This window comes from Nymphaea colorata, chromosome 3, assembly GCF_008831285.2.
Source record: "Nymphaea colorata isolate Beijing-Zhang1983 chromosome 3, ASM883128v2, whole genome shotgun sequence".
Lineage (NCBI taxonomy): Eukaryota > Viridiplantae > Streptophyta > Magnoliopsida > Nymphaeales > Nymphaeaceae > Nymphaea > Nymphaea colorata.
This window is the reverse complement of record NC_045140.1, coordinates 20,736,424-20,750,430: the sequence shown is the minus strand read 5'-3', so window position 1 is coordinate 20,750,430 and position 14,007 is coordinate 20,736,424. Positions and strand designations below refer to the sequence as shown.

The 14,007-nt window shown below is 39.7% G+C and overlaps 2 protein-coding genes across 5 annotated transcripts; one reads left to right on the top strand and one right to left on the bottom strand.

The window, feature by feature from the left end:
• Window positions 1-455: 455 nt before the first annotated feature.
• Window positions 456-7,400, top strand: LOC116250447 (protein DA1-related 1-like). 4 transcript variants are annotated; one of them, XM_031624066.2, is made up of 12 exons: window positions 456-695; window positions 2,102-2,249; window positions 2,354-2,444; window positions 3,169-3,307; window positions 4,702-4,822; window positions 4,990-5,073; window positions 5,701-5,820; window positions 6,000-6,212; window positions 6,317-6,379; window positions 6,471-6,589; window positions 6,738-6,796; window positions 6,912-7,400. In XM_031624066.2, the coding sequence occupies exons 2-12, from the start codon at window positions 2,136-2,138 to the stop codon at window positions 7,250-7,252; spliced, it is 1,464 nt and encodes a 487-aa protein (XP_031479926.1). In that variant the 5' UTR covers window positions 456-695; window positions 2,102-2,135; the 3' UTR covers window positions 7,253-7,400. The 4 variants fall into 4 exon arrangements, with proteins under 4 accessions (XP_031479926.1, XP_031479928.1, XP_031479925.1 ...); XM_031624068.2 differs by having other exon boundaries at window positions 460-695; window positions 2,102-2,222; XM_031624065.2 differs by lacking the exon at window positions 456-695 and adding an exon at window positions 707-1,061.
• A 2,992-nt stretch (window positions 7,401-10,392) lies between these two features.
• On the bottom strand, window positions 10,393-11,477 carry LOC116250450 (probable calcium-binding protein CML41). Its single transcript, XM_031624072.2, has one exon. It carries the CDS (start codon window positions 11,343-11,345, stop codon window positions 10,782-10,784), a length of 564 nt encoding a protein of 187 aa, XP_031479932.1. The 5' UTR covers window positions 11,346-11,477; the 3' UTR covers window positions 10,393-10,781.
• Window positions 11,478-14,007: the final 2,530 nt, after the last annotated feature.

Below are 14,007 nucleotides of genomic sequence, written 5' to 3'. Positions count from 1 at the left end.
ATCACGTTGGTTGTGAAATCGGCTTTCTCATCTTTCTTTTATCTAACAAAGTTGGGATTCTCCCAACCCACATTAACTGTTAAGCGAATTAAAGAATATATGACATACTTTACTCACATTTATCTTCTTGGTGGTTGGGGGAGTCTTTTTTTTTTTTTTTTTTTTTAATTACATTGTGAAGGATGGGAGGATTCTTCCAATCTTCAACTTTAATTATCTTCAAAGAGAATCAAGGGAAATTTCTACCGTATAATTTACGGTATGGTGTTTTTACGACTGTCTGCTGCCACATGCAATCGGTTCTTTTTTTTCAGTAACATTAGAATTTCCAGCTTGATTTAGTTACTATTCAGTAGATTAGATTACTTAATTTTTGTTTTTGACACGGGAAAACGCGTGCTTAGAAGGGAGGCAACTTCGCGCGGGAGAGAGGGAGAGATTGGGCCTTAATGAAACTCCATAGGGTTTTGGGGTTTTGTTACTGTGCGGAGGGGTGGGGGTGGTGGTAGGAAAGTCAAGCAGGACCCCACATGGGAAAGCGAGGAGAAAAATTCACCACCCCCACCTCTTTTGATCGAATAGAAAAGCCTTCATTTGATCTGGACGAGCTTGATGATGAAGTTTCTCCACTCCCCAATTCGGGATTTTGAGTCATCGGTCCTTTGCTTATTTGCCCGTTCTACCGGTTGTCCAAGGTGAGAGACGTCTGGTTTTAAAGAACTAAAAATGAAAACTTCTCGTGTCCCCGATAAATAGAGTTTCCTCTTTCCTCTCCTTTCCTTTGGATTGGTTTTCTTCCTCTTATGGTGATGTCCTTTCTTCCTTCATGCGGGGGAGGTCGACGGATGTTTGCTTTTCTTCCCTTTTCTGAGAGTTTGATTCTGTTGTTGTGGCGGAGATTGGTTAGTTTGATTTTTTGAGGATTTTCGGGTGGTTGGTATTGGGAGATGGAACCAATTCTGAGATCGGGTAGATCTTTGGAACTCGGCAGGAGGAACTGGTTGTTTGGTGGATATTAGTTTTTCGTCTTCTTTTCTCTTCTCGTTAAGTTTTGTCACGAGGTATGTTCGAGGATGGCAACTTATCAAATACGGGAATTGGGATCTATTTGTGTTTTTATACTTAGCCATTAAATTGTACACCTAAAAGTATCTCCTATCTAACGTAAGTTCAACCTGAATTGTGCACATATAAGAGTCTCCTTTCTGACGTGTTCAACATATTGCATATACATTTAGAGATTAGTACGTTTTTGTACGTAGATTTCGCTTCTTGTTTTGGCAATTTGATGAAGTGTTCCTTCATTTGGCTATCTTGCTTTCTGTCATTAACTGATTGTATGTAGTATTAGTCACATAAATTTTACGAACAGAATGAAGACATCTATATGCATGTCATATAACTTATGAATCTCGTGTGGTTTATATGCAATAAGATTAATTCATTTTAGCATGTCCTGTCGTCTAGTTCAGTCAAGCAGGGAGGAGAATTTGCTTGTAAGAGAGACAGGGGAAACATGCACATCCACACACATGACAGAATTCTGCCAAAGTCTTGCAGCAATTTTACATTCTACGAGTTGCCTGGGATTTTCATGCGGGATGGCCATCCATGCGCAGGCAATTCAGTCTTTGGGGTCGTTATGGTTACTCTGGATCATGCTTATCCAATCAAGAGAAACATCTCTGTAAATTGACAAGTCCATATTTTTGTGTTTTGCAGTGGATACACCATTGTTAGTCTGCTACAACCTAGAATCTTAAGTCCTCTCAGGCCTTAGTGGACACCTTGAAGTAAAATAGTAGAGGAGGTTAATTGGAAACTAGTTTTATTGGACGCTGATAACTTGTGTACCATGCCATCCTTATCTAATTATTCGAAACATCTAGACATGGGTGTCACTGAATGTTTTGGATGTATGCATGTTGTGCCTAAAGCTTTTTCTGTTTTTGATGCAGATATTTGATTTTGGTGCTGACTTTTGACTTTTATGTTTTTTCTTGTTGCAATTTACTGCATCTCTTTGCTTTGTATATTGCTAAAATGTAGAACTTGAGAGAATGTGAGGATGCTAGTCTTATAAATTTACGTTTTGTGCAAGATAACCGAGGGCATGATTGTGGAGCACTGAAAGTATGGGGTGGCTAAGCAAGATATTTAAAGGTTCTTCAAGTCATAAAATATCCGAGGGTCAATATCAAGGAATTCTTGGGGATGATAAAGTATGGGATCCACCATCACATTCTGTGGTATCGTTTTGTTTGCCATCAGTGCCATATGGCTCGTGCACCCATAAAGTTGAAACAGTTTACTTGGTTTTGCTGATTATTGTTAGCCTTGGAATGTAATGCAGGATATCCAGTCTCAGTATGAAAATGAGGATCTTGATCACGCCATTGCACTTTCACTTGTAGAAGAAGAAAAACGGAAGGAAAATGGAATTGGTAAATGAACAGACTGCTATATGGATTTTAATTGATTGTTTAGAGAAAAAAAATTGTTTGATTAACATGCTTTGGCTTCAGATATGGACCTAATGCACTTTGTGAAATTGAGTGTTCAAACTCATATAGATCATAGATGTATTAAGAACTTAAGATGTTATGTGACATGTACGGGCATATGTCTTTTTCCCTTCAACAATTTGTTCTTTAATTGCATGGTTGAAGAATCAATACTACAACATGTGCTTGTAATATTTTCTGTTGGTTTTTGTGATCTTTGTCATATAATAAATGTTTAGCTGTAGGATAGACTAGAAACTAAATCTCCCTTGTTCACTCGTCATGTAATGAGCCATCTGCCAATGTGCACAAGTGAGGGGAGCTTTCCATTTGGTCTAACCAACAAAAGTTCCTAAAGATAGTTTAGGTGAAAATCCGATTATGAGGGGCATCTAGATCTAGGAGATGTAGCAACAAGCATATCTTATCTTCTTGGTAGACCTTTTAGCTGCAACTCTAGCTTCTACGGCCGTTTTCTTGTGAGTCCTCTTTGTGGTCCATTGATCTGTTAGTATTTTATGGATACTTGAAGATTTACTATTGTCTGCACTTTCAGTCCCGGTACATGAAGGTCCTATGGTGTCTCACTTTTGGTCATTTGTATGCTTTAGACTCAATGCTGTCTTCTTTCGCTGTAACCTTTCAGTTCTATTGAATTTTTTAGAAAATGATTCTCATCTGGAGGAAGATGAGGCACTTGCAAGGGCCCTCCAAGCCAGTCTGGACATGGAATCACCTCCACAGACAAATGATAATAGCACTTTGTATCAGCCTCCACCATATCCTTTTCTGACAGGATTCAGGTTTGTTGTCAGACATGCTCTCCACGTCATGTCATTTACCGGGGTTTTCTCTGCCAATTTCGCATGCCATACTGATAGTGCTTCATTCTCTTAGTTCATTCTGAAACTGTGTTTGGCTTTGTGTCAGCCAGTCTTTAGAAATTAGGAGTGCTACGATTTTCAGAGGTTCACTTGTATGTAGTCTTTAAGTAGTATGCAGTTGGCATTATTTGATTAATGAACTTTTATCTGTAATTTCAAAGGCCATAGATTGTCCTTAGGTTATGTTTTGGAGCACTTATAATGAAAAAGAGAAAAGAAAATATACCACAGCAGCTTTACAATGAAAAAAAACTGCGATATAATTGTGCATAATATTGCCTTTGAAGATTCTTCTCTTTTAGTTCTTTTGTATTTTCTCTTTAAAACAGCTTACTGTGAAATAAATTGGGGAAAGCCTGTAAAAGATATTAGTGACAATCACAGTATGCCCATGTCGGACAGGATCTATAAATGATCCAAATGCATGCTACTCCAGGATGCTTGGTTACAAGAAGATTCTCTTCCTGTAAAGTTAACAATTACAGGTGACGAATTAGAAGACTTAAAAGTATGTCAAAGATATGCAGGTATTTACAATATACATGTAATGGTAATATCTTTGTTTTTGAGTGTAGCGCTGTCTTGAGATGGAACCTGTGGTGAATAAAATGGGTGCAGTTGACCTTTACTCAGGATGATTGTAGATGTAATATTAGTGTGAGAGCTAGTAAAACTGGTTCTGTAACATAGCTACCACCATTGTCTTTGTCAACAATTGAAAGGCGTTCAGCTTAGGTGTAAACTTTTTGAGTACCCCTGGCATATGCTGTCCCACTACTTTCTATCCATCTTGCAGTTTTTCCCTCCTGAGATATCAATTAGTTAAGGGCAACTTTGACAATCTTTATCGTCATATGGCAGACTTTTACTTGTAAGAGTAAGCATGGAATCAGACTCTGATTGCAGTTATGATACTTTTATATTTATATATTTAGTTTCCGGTAGCTATATTATTCAGATTTGGACTGGCAGGCTTCCAAATTGTGAAGATATGAGTTGCTTTTTATAGAACTCAGACAACATTTTTAAAAGCATGCTATATCCTTAATTGTTTCTTGTAATGCTATGTCTTTGACCGATATCTAAATTGTAACACAAGCCCTCAACTGTGAGCCCTGAGCTCCATATCTTATGATCAGAGCATCACAACAATTTGGGTTTTGGTTTGAGTTCTAACCTTTGTTGACATCGAGGAAGTTTTTTGGAAATGCCGTAATGCAGTTGTTGCTTTATTATAGAATGTTTATAGTTTTCTGTCTGCAAGCCCATATTCTTGAAAAATGTAAGCTTTTAACTTAGTCATGTCTTTGCAGAATATGTGCTGGGTGCGACAATGAGATAGGTCGGGGTCGCTTTCTTAGTTGCATGGGTGCAGTCTGGCACCCAGAATGTTTTCGTTGTCATTCGTGTAACCAACCTATATCTGAATTTGAGGTACAAAAGATTGGACTTAATATGTTTCCTCTCAGTCACAGTTCATGACTATATTTATTGTTGGTGCAGCATTTGAAAATGTTATATTTGGCTTCTGTTCCTTCTTTTTTCTTCCTTGTGCCAGACGGTCAGTAATTTATTGGTTTCATTTGTTGGTTTCTGTGTAGTTTTCTATGTCAGGCAACTATCCTTATCACAAATCATGCTATCGAGAGCTTTATCATCCCAAGTGTGATGTCTGCAAGCAGTTTGTAAGTACTCAAACTTGATCAGTTTCCTTGGTTAATCTTTTGGCAGTAGAAAGTTTTCTAGTTTCTTCTCTTCCTGGATTAATTCCAGAATAAAATGAAATATTCTTTATAGATGTTTATTAGATGATGTAGACGTTTGGTTATACCTGCAAACAACTTCTTCCTTCTATGTTCAAGCTGGTAAATTACAGATTGTATACTCGATAGTGGATACTGAGCTTGTTTATTGCTTTCATAAACATGCAAACTTACAATCCTGTAAGTTGACACTTCTCCCATTATCGAGGGCAGAAAGTCCTGTTGTAACCTTTGCCAGTTCTGGTGGGTCTCAAGATGCAACTAGTAACGCTAAGGGATTTGGCATGTTTTAACTTTGGCGTGTCATCCTTTTCCTCTTTTCTTTCCTTAAACGGAAAGTGGTTCCTTCATAATTCTAGAATGATGTGAGATGCACGATTTGTATAATCTGTTCTTTTTACAAAATTCCAATTGATTATTTGTGCTTGAACCTCCTGGTCTTGCTGTAACTTCATCCTATTTCACTTAAATTGTACATACCAACCGTGTTCAGTTCATAATTTTGCTTTGGTTGCAAGTGCTTTCTCAAACACTTGATTTTTTGGGCAGATTCCAACAAACAGAGCAGGTCTGATTGAATTCAGGGCTCACCCATTCTGGGGACAGAAGTATTGTCCATCACATGAGCTTGACGATACACCAAGATGCTGCAGTTGCGAACGTATGGAGGTAAGATCTGTTGTCCTTTTCTCTCCTACTGTGCTAACAAGTTGGATGTTAGAATTTATGGTTATTATCTGTAACATTCGCTGCATTTAGATTTGGCTGACCTATCATGTTTTAGGGAAATTTCCCGCTATAAAGCCTTCTGTTGTTGTGCTGAAGATCTGTTCTACTTTGAATTACAGCCACGGGATACACAATACATTTCACTAGGTGATGGCAGGAAGCTCTGTTTGGAGTGCTTAGATTCTGCAATCATGGACAATGACGAATGTCAACCCCTTTACCTAGAAATACGGGACTTTTATGAAGGGTTAAACATGAAGGTGGAACAGCAAATCCCATTGTTACTAGTTGAGAGGCAGGCACTAAATGAGGCCTTGGAAGGAGAAAAGCAAGTAAGGCAGTCATCTTGTGGTTGAAAATCTGCCATGGTAGGATTCAAGAATTTTGAGCTACTTCACTAACAAACAGCTTTGGATGATTTATTTTGTGTAAGCAGGGACATCATCACTTGCCTGAAACCAGAGGGCTTTGCCTCTCTGAGGAGCAGACAGTCAGTACGGTGAGTAGTTCTGTTCAATCATGTTACCATGTGGTTTAGTTGGCTGATCAAAATTTGTTAAAGTTATACGTCCATCTTTGATGCCTTTCAGATTTTGAGAAGGCCTAGAATAGGAACAGGAAACTCTATTATCGATATGATAACAGAGCCGTACAGACTAATTCGCCGTTGTGAAGTGACGGCTATTCTCATCTTATATGGGCTTCCAAGGTACATTTTTTCCAAAATTTCTGTTTGTGTGTTTGTTGGTACCTCCATCTTACCTCCATCTGCTCGCAGAACATTGTCAGTTGCATGGCAATTGCAACAATGTGCTGTTGCAGTGCTGCTTGGTTGATATGATCTTTTCCGCTCGCAGATTGTTAACAGGTTCAATCTTGGCACACGAGATGATGCATGCTTGGTTACGACTTAATGGTACTGATTCAGGCTATTGTAACTTGTTCATACTTCATAGTAGCGAAGCCCATTAACAGGCTTGGCGGGCTATCTTTTGAGCTCTTTGATCTCATTTGGCAACTAAAACCGACAGGATACAGAACTCTCAGCCAAGACGTGGAAGAAGGGATTTGCCAAGTGCTGGCTCACATGTGGCTAGAATCGGAGATCATGTCAGGGTCTGGAAGTAATGGAGCATCCACATCAGGAGCAGCTTCATCTTCATCGTCGTCATCATCTTCATCAGCCACATCAAAGAAAGGTATGAGATCCCAATTTGAGAGAAAACTCGGAGAGTTTTTTATCCATCAGATTGAATCAGATTCTTCAGCAGCATATGGGGATGGATTCCGAGCTGGTAATCAAGCTGTGCTTCAATATGGGCTTAGACGAACATTGGACCACATTCGGATGACTGGCATGTTTCCGTGCTAAAAATATTTATACTGCACAGTTTTCTATTTTACCACTGCTCCTCTGCTTAGCCCGCATATTTATCGGGGTTTAGTAGCATAGCAGCGGTTATTGGAATATGATTATTGTTATCGTTTGAGAAAAATAAAGGAAAAGCCAGGTTTTGCCATATGGTGTAAATTGACATTTATGTCTGATTAGCGAAACATGGAGAATGCTGTTTGAGGAAAATACAGTTCAACACTCGTAGGCCTGGAGTATTTTTTGTGGAGAATACAGTTCGATACTCCTGGATGCTTTGGATTATCTCTTGAGGAAAATGTGGTTCGATACTCTAGGAGCTGAAGTTCTTTTTGTGTGTGTGTGTGTGTGGTTCCACACACACACACACACAGAGAGAGAGAGAGAGAGAGAGAGAGAGAGAGAGCAATATGACCTATTCTTGTGGCAGCCTTGATCATCTTTTTAACTTCCTATATTCCTATTGGTGAAGCTGTTGTGCAATGTCAAAATGCCAAGAAGGTGACATTGGCTTCCGGTCCTCGCCTTTGATTTTTAGGCCTTCGTTTCTTCTTGTTTCGTTCTCCCGTGGGTACCTCGATCATAAAGGTGACGTCTCCCAACTCTGTAATTAAAAGGAACCTTGCAAAAGCAAAAGCAAACTCCGCTGTCAAGCCCAGTTTTGTTGTATTTTGAAATAAAAAGGAAGGGGGCTTTAGTTGCATGGGAACTTCAATGCTGTTATTTCTTGGTTTCTGTAAGCCCCCACCAGATTCATCTCCAACATAAATTTCATTTTCAATTCCTTTGAGGGCAGAGCATTTAATGAAATCTCTGTATACTCTATGTCAATACATTCGGCATCTTATTTCTCTGCCTTCTTCTTTATGTCAATTTTGTGACAGCTCCAATTGGTTTACCAAATGGAGTTCAAGTTGGGAAAGGCCACTGCTGCTCGTGGTACGAACGGCAGTTACTACAGATCACTTCTCATTCAAACAGATGAAAATATATGTGGTTAAGTTGACAATTTTTTTTTTGCTGAATGAGAATGACTATGATTGATTATTGTGTGATATGCATCGGAATTATTTATTAGTTTCGGGGTTGGACTCCTGACGCTTGGTCAATTTGTATGGCGTTTCCTTTCTTCAGTTACATGTTAATCTTACTATTCAAAAGTCTCAACAATTTTCCTACATGCACGTTTACTGACCAATAAAATGCTGCCTTTATACTACATTCAAAAGGCCAACTATGTTGGAATATGTCATTTGGTTGGATTCATCAAAGCTATTCTTCAGCTTGAGGAAAATCTAAGTTGCGCAAGAAAGATGCTTTCTTTCTTATTGATAAAAATTGCAACCACTGTTTCACATAGGCCTGAAAGTAATGCTTGCTTCAATAAATCCAATTGTTGATCATGTTCGATTCAATGGAACCACCGCAAATCTAAATTACATTTTGAGACTTTTTCTAGGACCGACAATCATCTCTGGCCTACGTATCTTTGAAATCATTAAAATTCACCTTCAAGTAACTCACCATTAAACTTCAATCTCAGCTGGGAACTCAATAGAAGTTCGAAACTGGGAGACAGGAATTGCCGGTTCCAAGATCAATGAAACTACAAAAGTCCTTGTTAAGATCTTAATAATATCATCCACGGTGGGCCTTTTTGATGGTTATTTCTTCAGGCAGGCGTCAATCATTCTGATCATCACTATAGCCAATTCAGTTGGATAGCGTTGAGGGCGAGCATTCATGAAATCATCCATCTCGGATTCTCGTGCTTGTCTTGTCTCATGTTTTCCACTAATGCTTCCCCGCTGTGCTGTGCCGCTTCTTTCACTACAATGAGATCCATGGTCACCAACCCATAACAATAGACAAGTTTGGGTGATACATCCTTTCTCTAGATACTCAGGTGCCATGTCGCGGTGGCTGCATCTTCTGCTACTGCAGAATCTTGTGATCCCCGTTCCTCTTTCGATCTTGACGGTCTCAAATTAGCAATCTTTCCCCTAAATCCGCCATCAAGAAAGTACATTGCTTGCATGAACATCCTTGCGCACATAAGCAGGTTCCTTGTAATTGTGGATAAAGTGAAATCCACTAGCCACATCTGAAATCAGTCTGCAGTCCTTGAATCCAACTGAGCAAGAAGATATTACTTCCGGGAATCCAACCACTAAGCGACCCATTCAACACATACTCGTAAACAAGGTAGGAGCAACCCTGTTCAGAGCAGGCGCCAAAGAGCTTAATCAGGTTGTTGTGATTCATCTTGTTCAATATATCCACTTCCTTGTACACATCTCCTTTCATTTTCATGACTGTTGCTATGGCCCCATCAAGAAACCCCCTATAAACTGCGCCCCCCATCCTGCAAATTTTCCCTAAAATTTTTGCCGCTTCATCTCAAGACGAGGAAAGAAGAGAAAACCTTGTCTCTGCCATTGCATGCACAGCCAATGGGAGAGGGTAATTTGCCAGTGATACTGCAATCTGCGGGAGTGAGGCGCTGTCCTTCGTATGGTTGTAGAGATTGAGAGAGTGAAAAGAAGATGGTGGAGAGGACAATGCATGTGAAGGGGAAGATACCATTTCGTCCAGAGGAAAATAGAGGGGAGGATCCTCCAAAGAAAGAGTATCTGGAAGAAGAGTGGGTGGGGAATATAGCGATTGTTAATGGTAATCTCCATGGCTTTGGCAAGCATCAAAATCCGATTTGGATAATACTTGAATCTCATTGGAGCCTTAGCTATCAAGTAATGCATCTCTTGCACGGGAAAAGTGTGGAATTATATGGCGCATTTGAATCTCACATACAGATAACTGGATTTTGGATCAGATATTCCTCTACATTTATAGTTGGACATGGGTTCAGATTTTAAAAAATGAAACCCAGTCTAGGTCCGTATGTGGTAAAATAAATTTGGATTGGTGAAAGGGCTCGAATTCAGGTGAAGAAGGTCATGTAGCCGAAGTAGTATGTAGGAGAAGCCGTGATCTATGCGTTTGGACAGGAATCATGTGTCCAACCCCAAGCATTCATCTTGCTTTATAGAGTCATCGTTAATCCCTTTCTACACAATCGTTTCTTCCGTTATTGTCACTCATTTATAAATTTTTTATGCATCATGGTGTGCCACTAGGAAGCATAATAAACAAGCAGATCAAATGTCCTTAGATTCACAATGTTTGAGACAAACATCCAGATCTTACAAAGTTACAGGCTTTTGTCAGTCAATATATACACACGAAATAAATTCCAAATAACACGAGGAAACAAAAAGCTCGTTCTTGATCACACAGAAGACTCTACTAATTAACGAGAACATTTCACGCGAGTTGACGCAGACGCAGGTCTTCTCAGACCGCTAGAATGCTGAAGAACGAGTTCTACACGTTCTGTAGAGCGTTTGTTCCTTCACGAATCTGATCTTGCCATCACCATGAACAAGTTGTTGTTCTCGAACGCAGGAACAAACGAAGCCCTTCTCATCTGGTGCGCATCGAAGCAGAGCAGACGGAACTGATCACAGGCTTAACTCATCATCCGCAGGAACTCATGGAAACTGAGCACGCCATCGCCATCGAGATCGAATGAGCTTATCATGGTCTGGCACTCATGGACCGACCTCTGCTCCCCAAGCCGGCCGAACATCCTCTGCAGCCCATGGGGGGTGATGCAGCCGGAGCCCTTCTCTGCCTCAAACATCTCAAACGCCCTCCGCAGATCCTCCTCCCTCCCCCTCCCCTCCCCCTCGTCCATCAACCCCACAAACTCCCCGAAATCCAGCCCACCCTCTTCCCCTGCTATCTCCTCACCCCCATCCTCCTCTCCCATTGACTCGAAGAACGACCTCATCTCCGCGTCACTGATCTTGCCATCGCCATTCTTGTCCAAGTACCGGAAAACTTCCCGGAACTCCTCGAGCCTGGACTGCCGGCCAGGCACGCGCAGCGGGCTCGCAACATGCAGATGACGGCTGGGTTTGACGCAACCGCTGAGGTTCAAGGAGAAAAGCCTCGTCTTGGGACTCGGTGGATTGTCAAACGCATGATCGGGGGAAGCTGTTCTCGACCTGACAAGGCTTGCCTTCGCCATCCTTTGTTTCAATGGCACTGCTACTCTTTCTATCGGATGTTGAGGTGGCCGGATTCTCTTCTTGTGGGTGGATGGTAGAAGAAGGCAAAGGTTGCCACTGCTCTATAAAGGGGACTTCACCGCCATATGCGGGAAATGCATGGAAGCTGCCTGAGAATATGAAACAAGTGTGGGCCGTTAACTTGGCAGACGGGCGATGTGGAGGAAGCTGCATGGCAGCTTCGACCTTCAAATGCTTTGCTTTCAATCTACGTAATCGAGTTCTTCTACCGACGTTGTGAGGTCCACATGTTTCTAGTTTAGATGCGAACCCAACCTGGTCTTGATTTTCTTTACCACATTCAACTAAGCGGAAGAGAAATCCGGCATAGAACCATCCATTTTGATCCCTAGCTGGACATAATGGAATCATCCTCCATGTTCTTCTGATCACCATGTTCACGTATTGACCTTGTTTGGAGAACTGCTTAAATGGACCCAGGTTGGATCCCATTTGAATCTTGCCACATTAATGCATAGAAGAATGTGGAAAAAAGCCTCAACTCTGAAAATTTGCAAGCTGTTTGTTTCGACCTTGAAACGGATGGAATCGGGAAGTTGCATTAAAGCTTCGAGCATTAATTTCAAATGGGGATCGGGAACACCCGGTCAATATATATATATATATATATATATATATATATATATATATATATATATATATATATATATATATATATATATATATATATATATATATATATATATATATATATATATATATAGAGAGAGAGAGAGAGAGAGAGAGAGAGAGAGAGAAAAGGGTCACATTGAACGTGGGGAGCGCATCAAAATGTTGATGTATATTATATAGCCCATCAGGTCCACCAAATTGTTGATTTTGCAGTTGGATATGAAATTTAGCTTCTCAAGATCTCACTGCTTAACTGTAGTTTTAATTTTCTTTCTTTCGGAGCATGTTTACACGGAACGGTCTACTAGAGATGAATTAAGTAATTAATTAGGTAGGCGGACAGTCATGGGTTCCGTTCCGCCCTTTAATTCACCGTAATATATATTGCATGATGGGCCGCCACTTTCTTCAGTCGTGCAACTCAACTAATACATTAATGGAACATATAACCATTGATTGGTCAAAAGCGATATTTCATAATTTAGAAAGGCAGAAACATACTTTCAGATGTAAAGCTGAAAATGAAGTAAACAATATTAGAAAATTCCAATATTTTCAAAGATATCAGCGTGTATGTATATGTTTCTCTTGTATATATGTCGTATAGTAAGCAAATGTAATTGCCTGAGTTGGTTGGTTAGATCTATGGGATCGGATTTGTTATTGCATTAGCCTCATTCTCAAAGGCATAAAGGCTCTTTAACTTTTACCCAACGTTTTACGTGCATCTAAATTTCGTCGGTTCAAACATTCACCAAGATATTCTTTTCAGCCTGCTATTGTGATTTGCTTCTATTTTGCATTTGCAAACAATAATACTTTTCAGCTCTACATTTAGTTGGAAGAGAATGGGCAGCGACGGCGCCCATATATGTTATGTTGGACCTAATCAACTTGCAAATAGAGTATACATGGGCGAAGTCAGAAATTTAAAATTTTTCACGAGACGAGCCGAATTAAAGTTCCTAAATTTTGACTATAACTAAAATATCATTTTTCAAAACTTTTCCCATCAAAATTCGTTTGTCTTCAAGCGATCGAGCCTAGAGGCAAGTTTATATGTCGGGCACGAGTGGGGAGAGTGTGTTAATGAGCTTCAATCATCACGAAACTCTGACCAGGTTGTTTTTATGAAAAATGTTCATCTTGATCGAAATTGTTGTAAAATATTATACCACGAAACTGGAATATATCTGCAATTAAGCATGCAAATGTATCATAAATGTGTAGAATATGTATATATCTATATGTAGTCTACAAATGCAGGAATAGGTAAGATGTGCATATCGACATGCATAAGGGGTCAAGTATATTTTTCACAAGCTCATCATGAACAACGAGCGAAGTTCTACGTAAGTTGGCAAGAGAAACCAAGTTGGATTTAGCCTTTATTTTATTCGACTGATCGGATTCTATATAATGAGTTCAGAATCGAATCTAGCTTTTTAAGGCCGAATATATTTGAACGTTTCTAACACAAAGCACAACATTATATGCAACGGAATGCGATCATCATCGAATCTCAATTGAAAAGTACAGGTCTCAAGTTCAGGTTCAGTTATGAAATTTTACGCCAAATTTGGATCTCATTAATAGTTAAAATTCAAGCTGCCTTGCCAAACTCCGGTAATCAAATTCAAAATTAGATTGAGAATCGAATATATTATTTTCATTTACATTCTTATGGCATCACATATATTTGATTTTTTTTTTTCAGAATAATCTAAAGAAATAGACAAAGTTAAGTCCAACTTTGCTGTCAACAACAAAAGAAGGGAGGGTATTGGCCACAAGAGGTCACATCTTGCTAATGTTTTGGTTTGCATGTTTGGCAAACACCAATGTGCTTGCGTCAGGTAATTTGCTTCTCCTCTCCCAATTCTGTATTAGGGACAAAGTGACGTGAATGTTGTTGCTGAAAATTGATATTTATCTCTTCAGGTTGTGGTTCTCGTGAATCAATGTATTTTAGTTAAATAAAATCCGGTC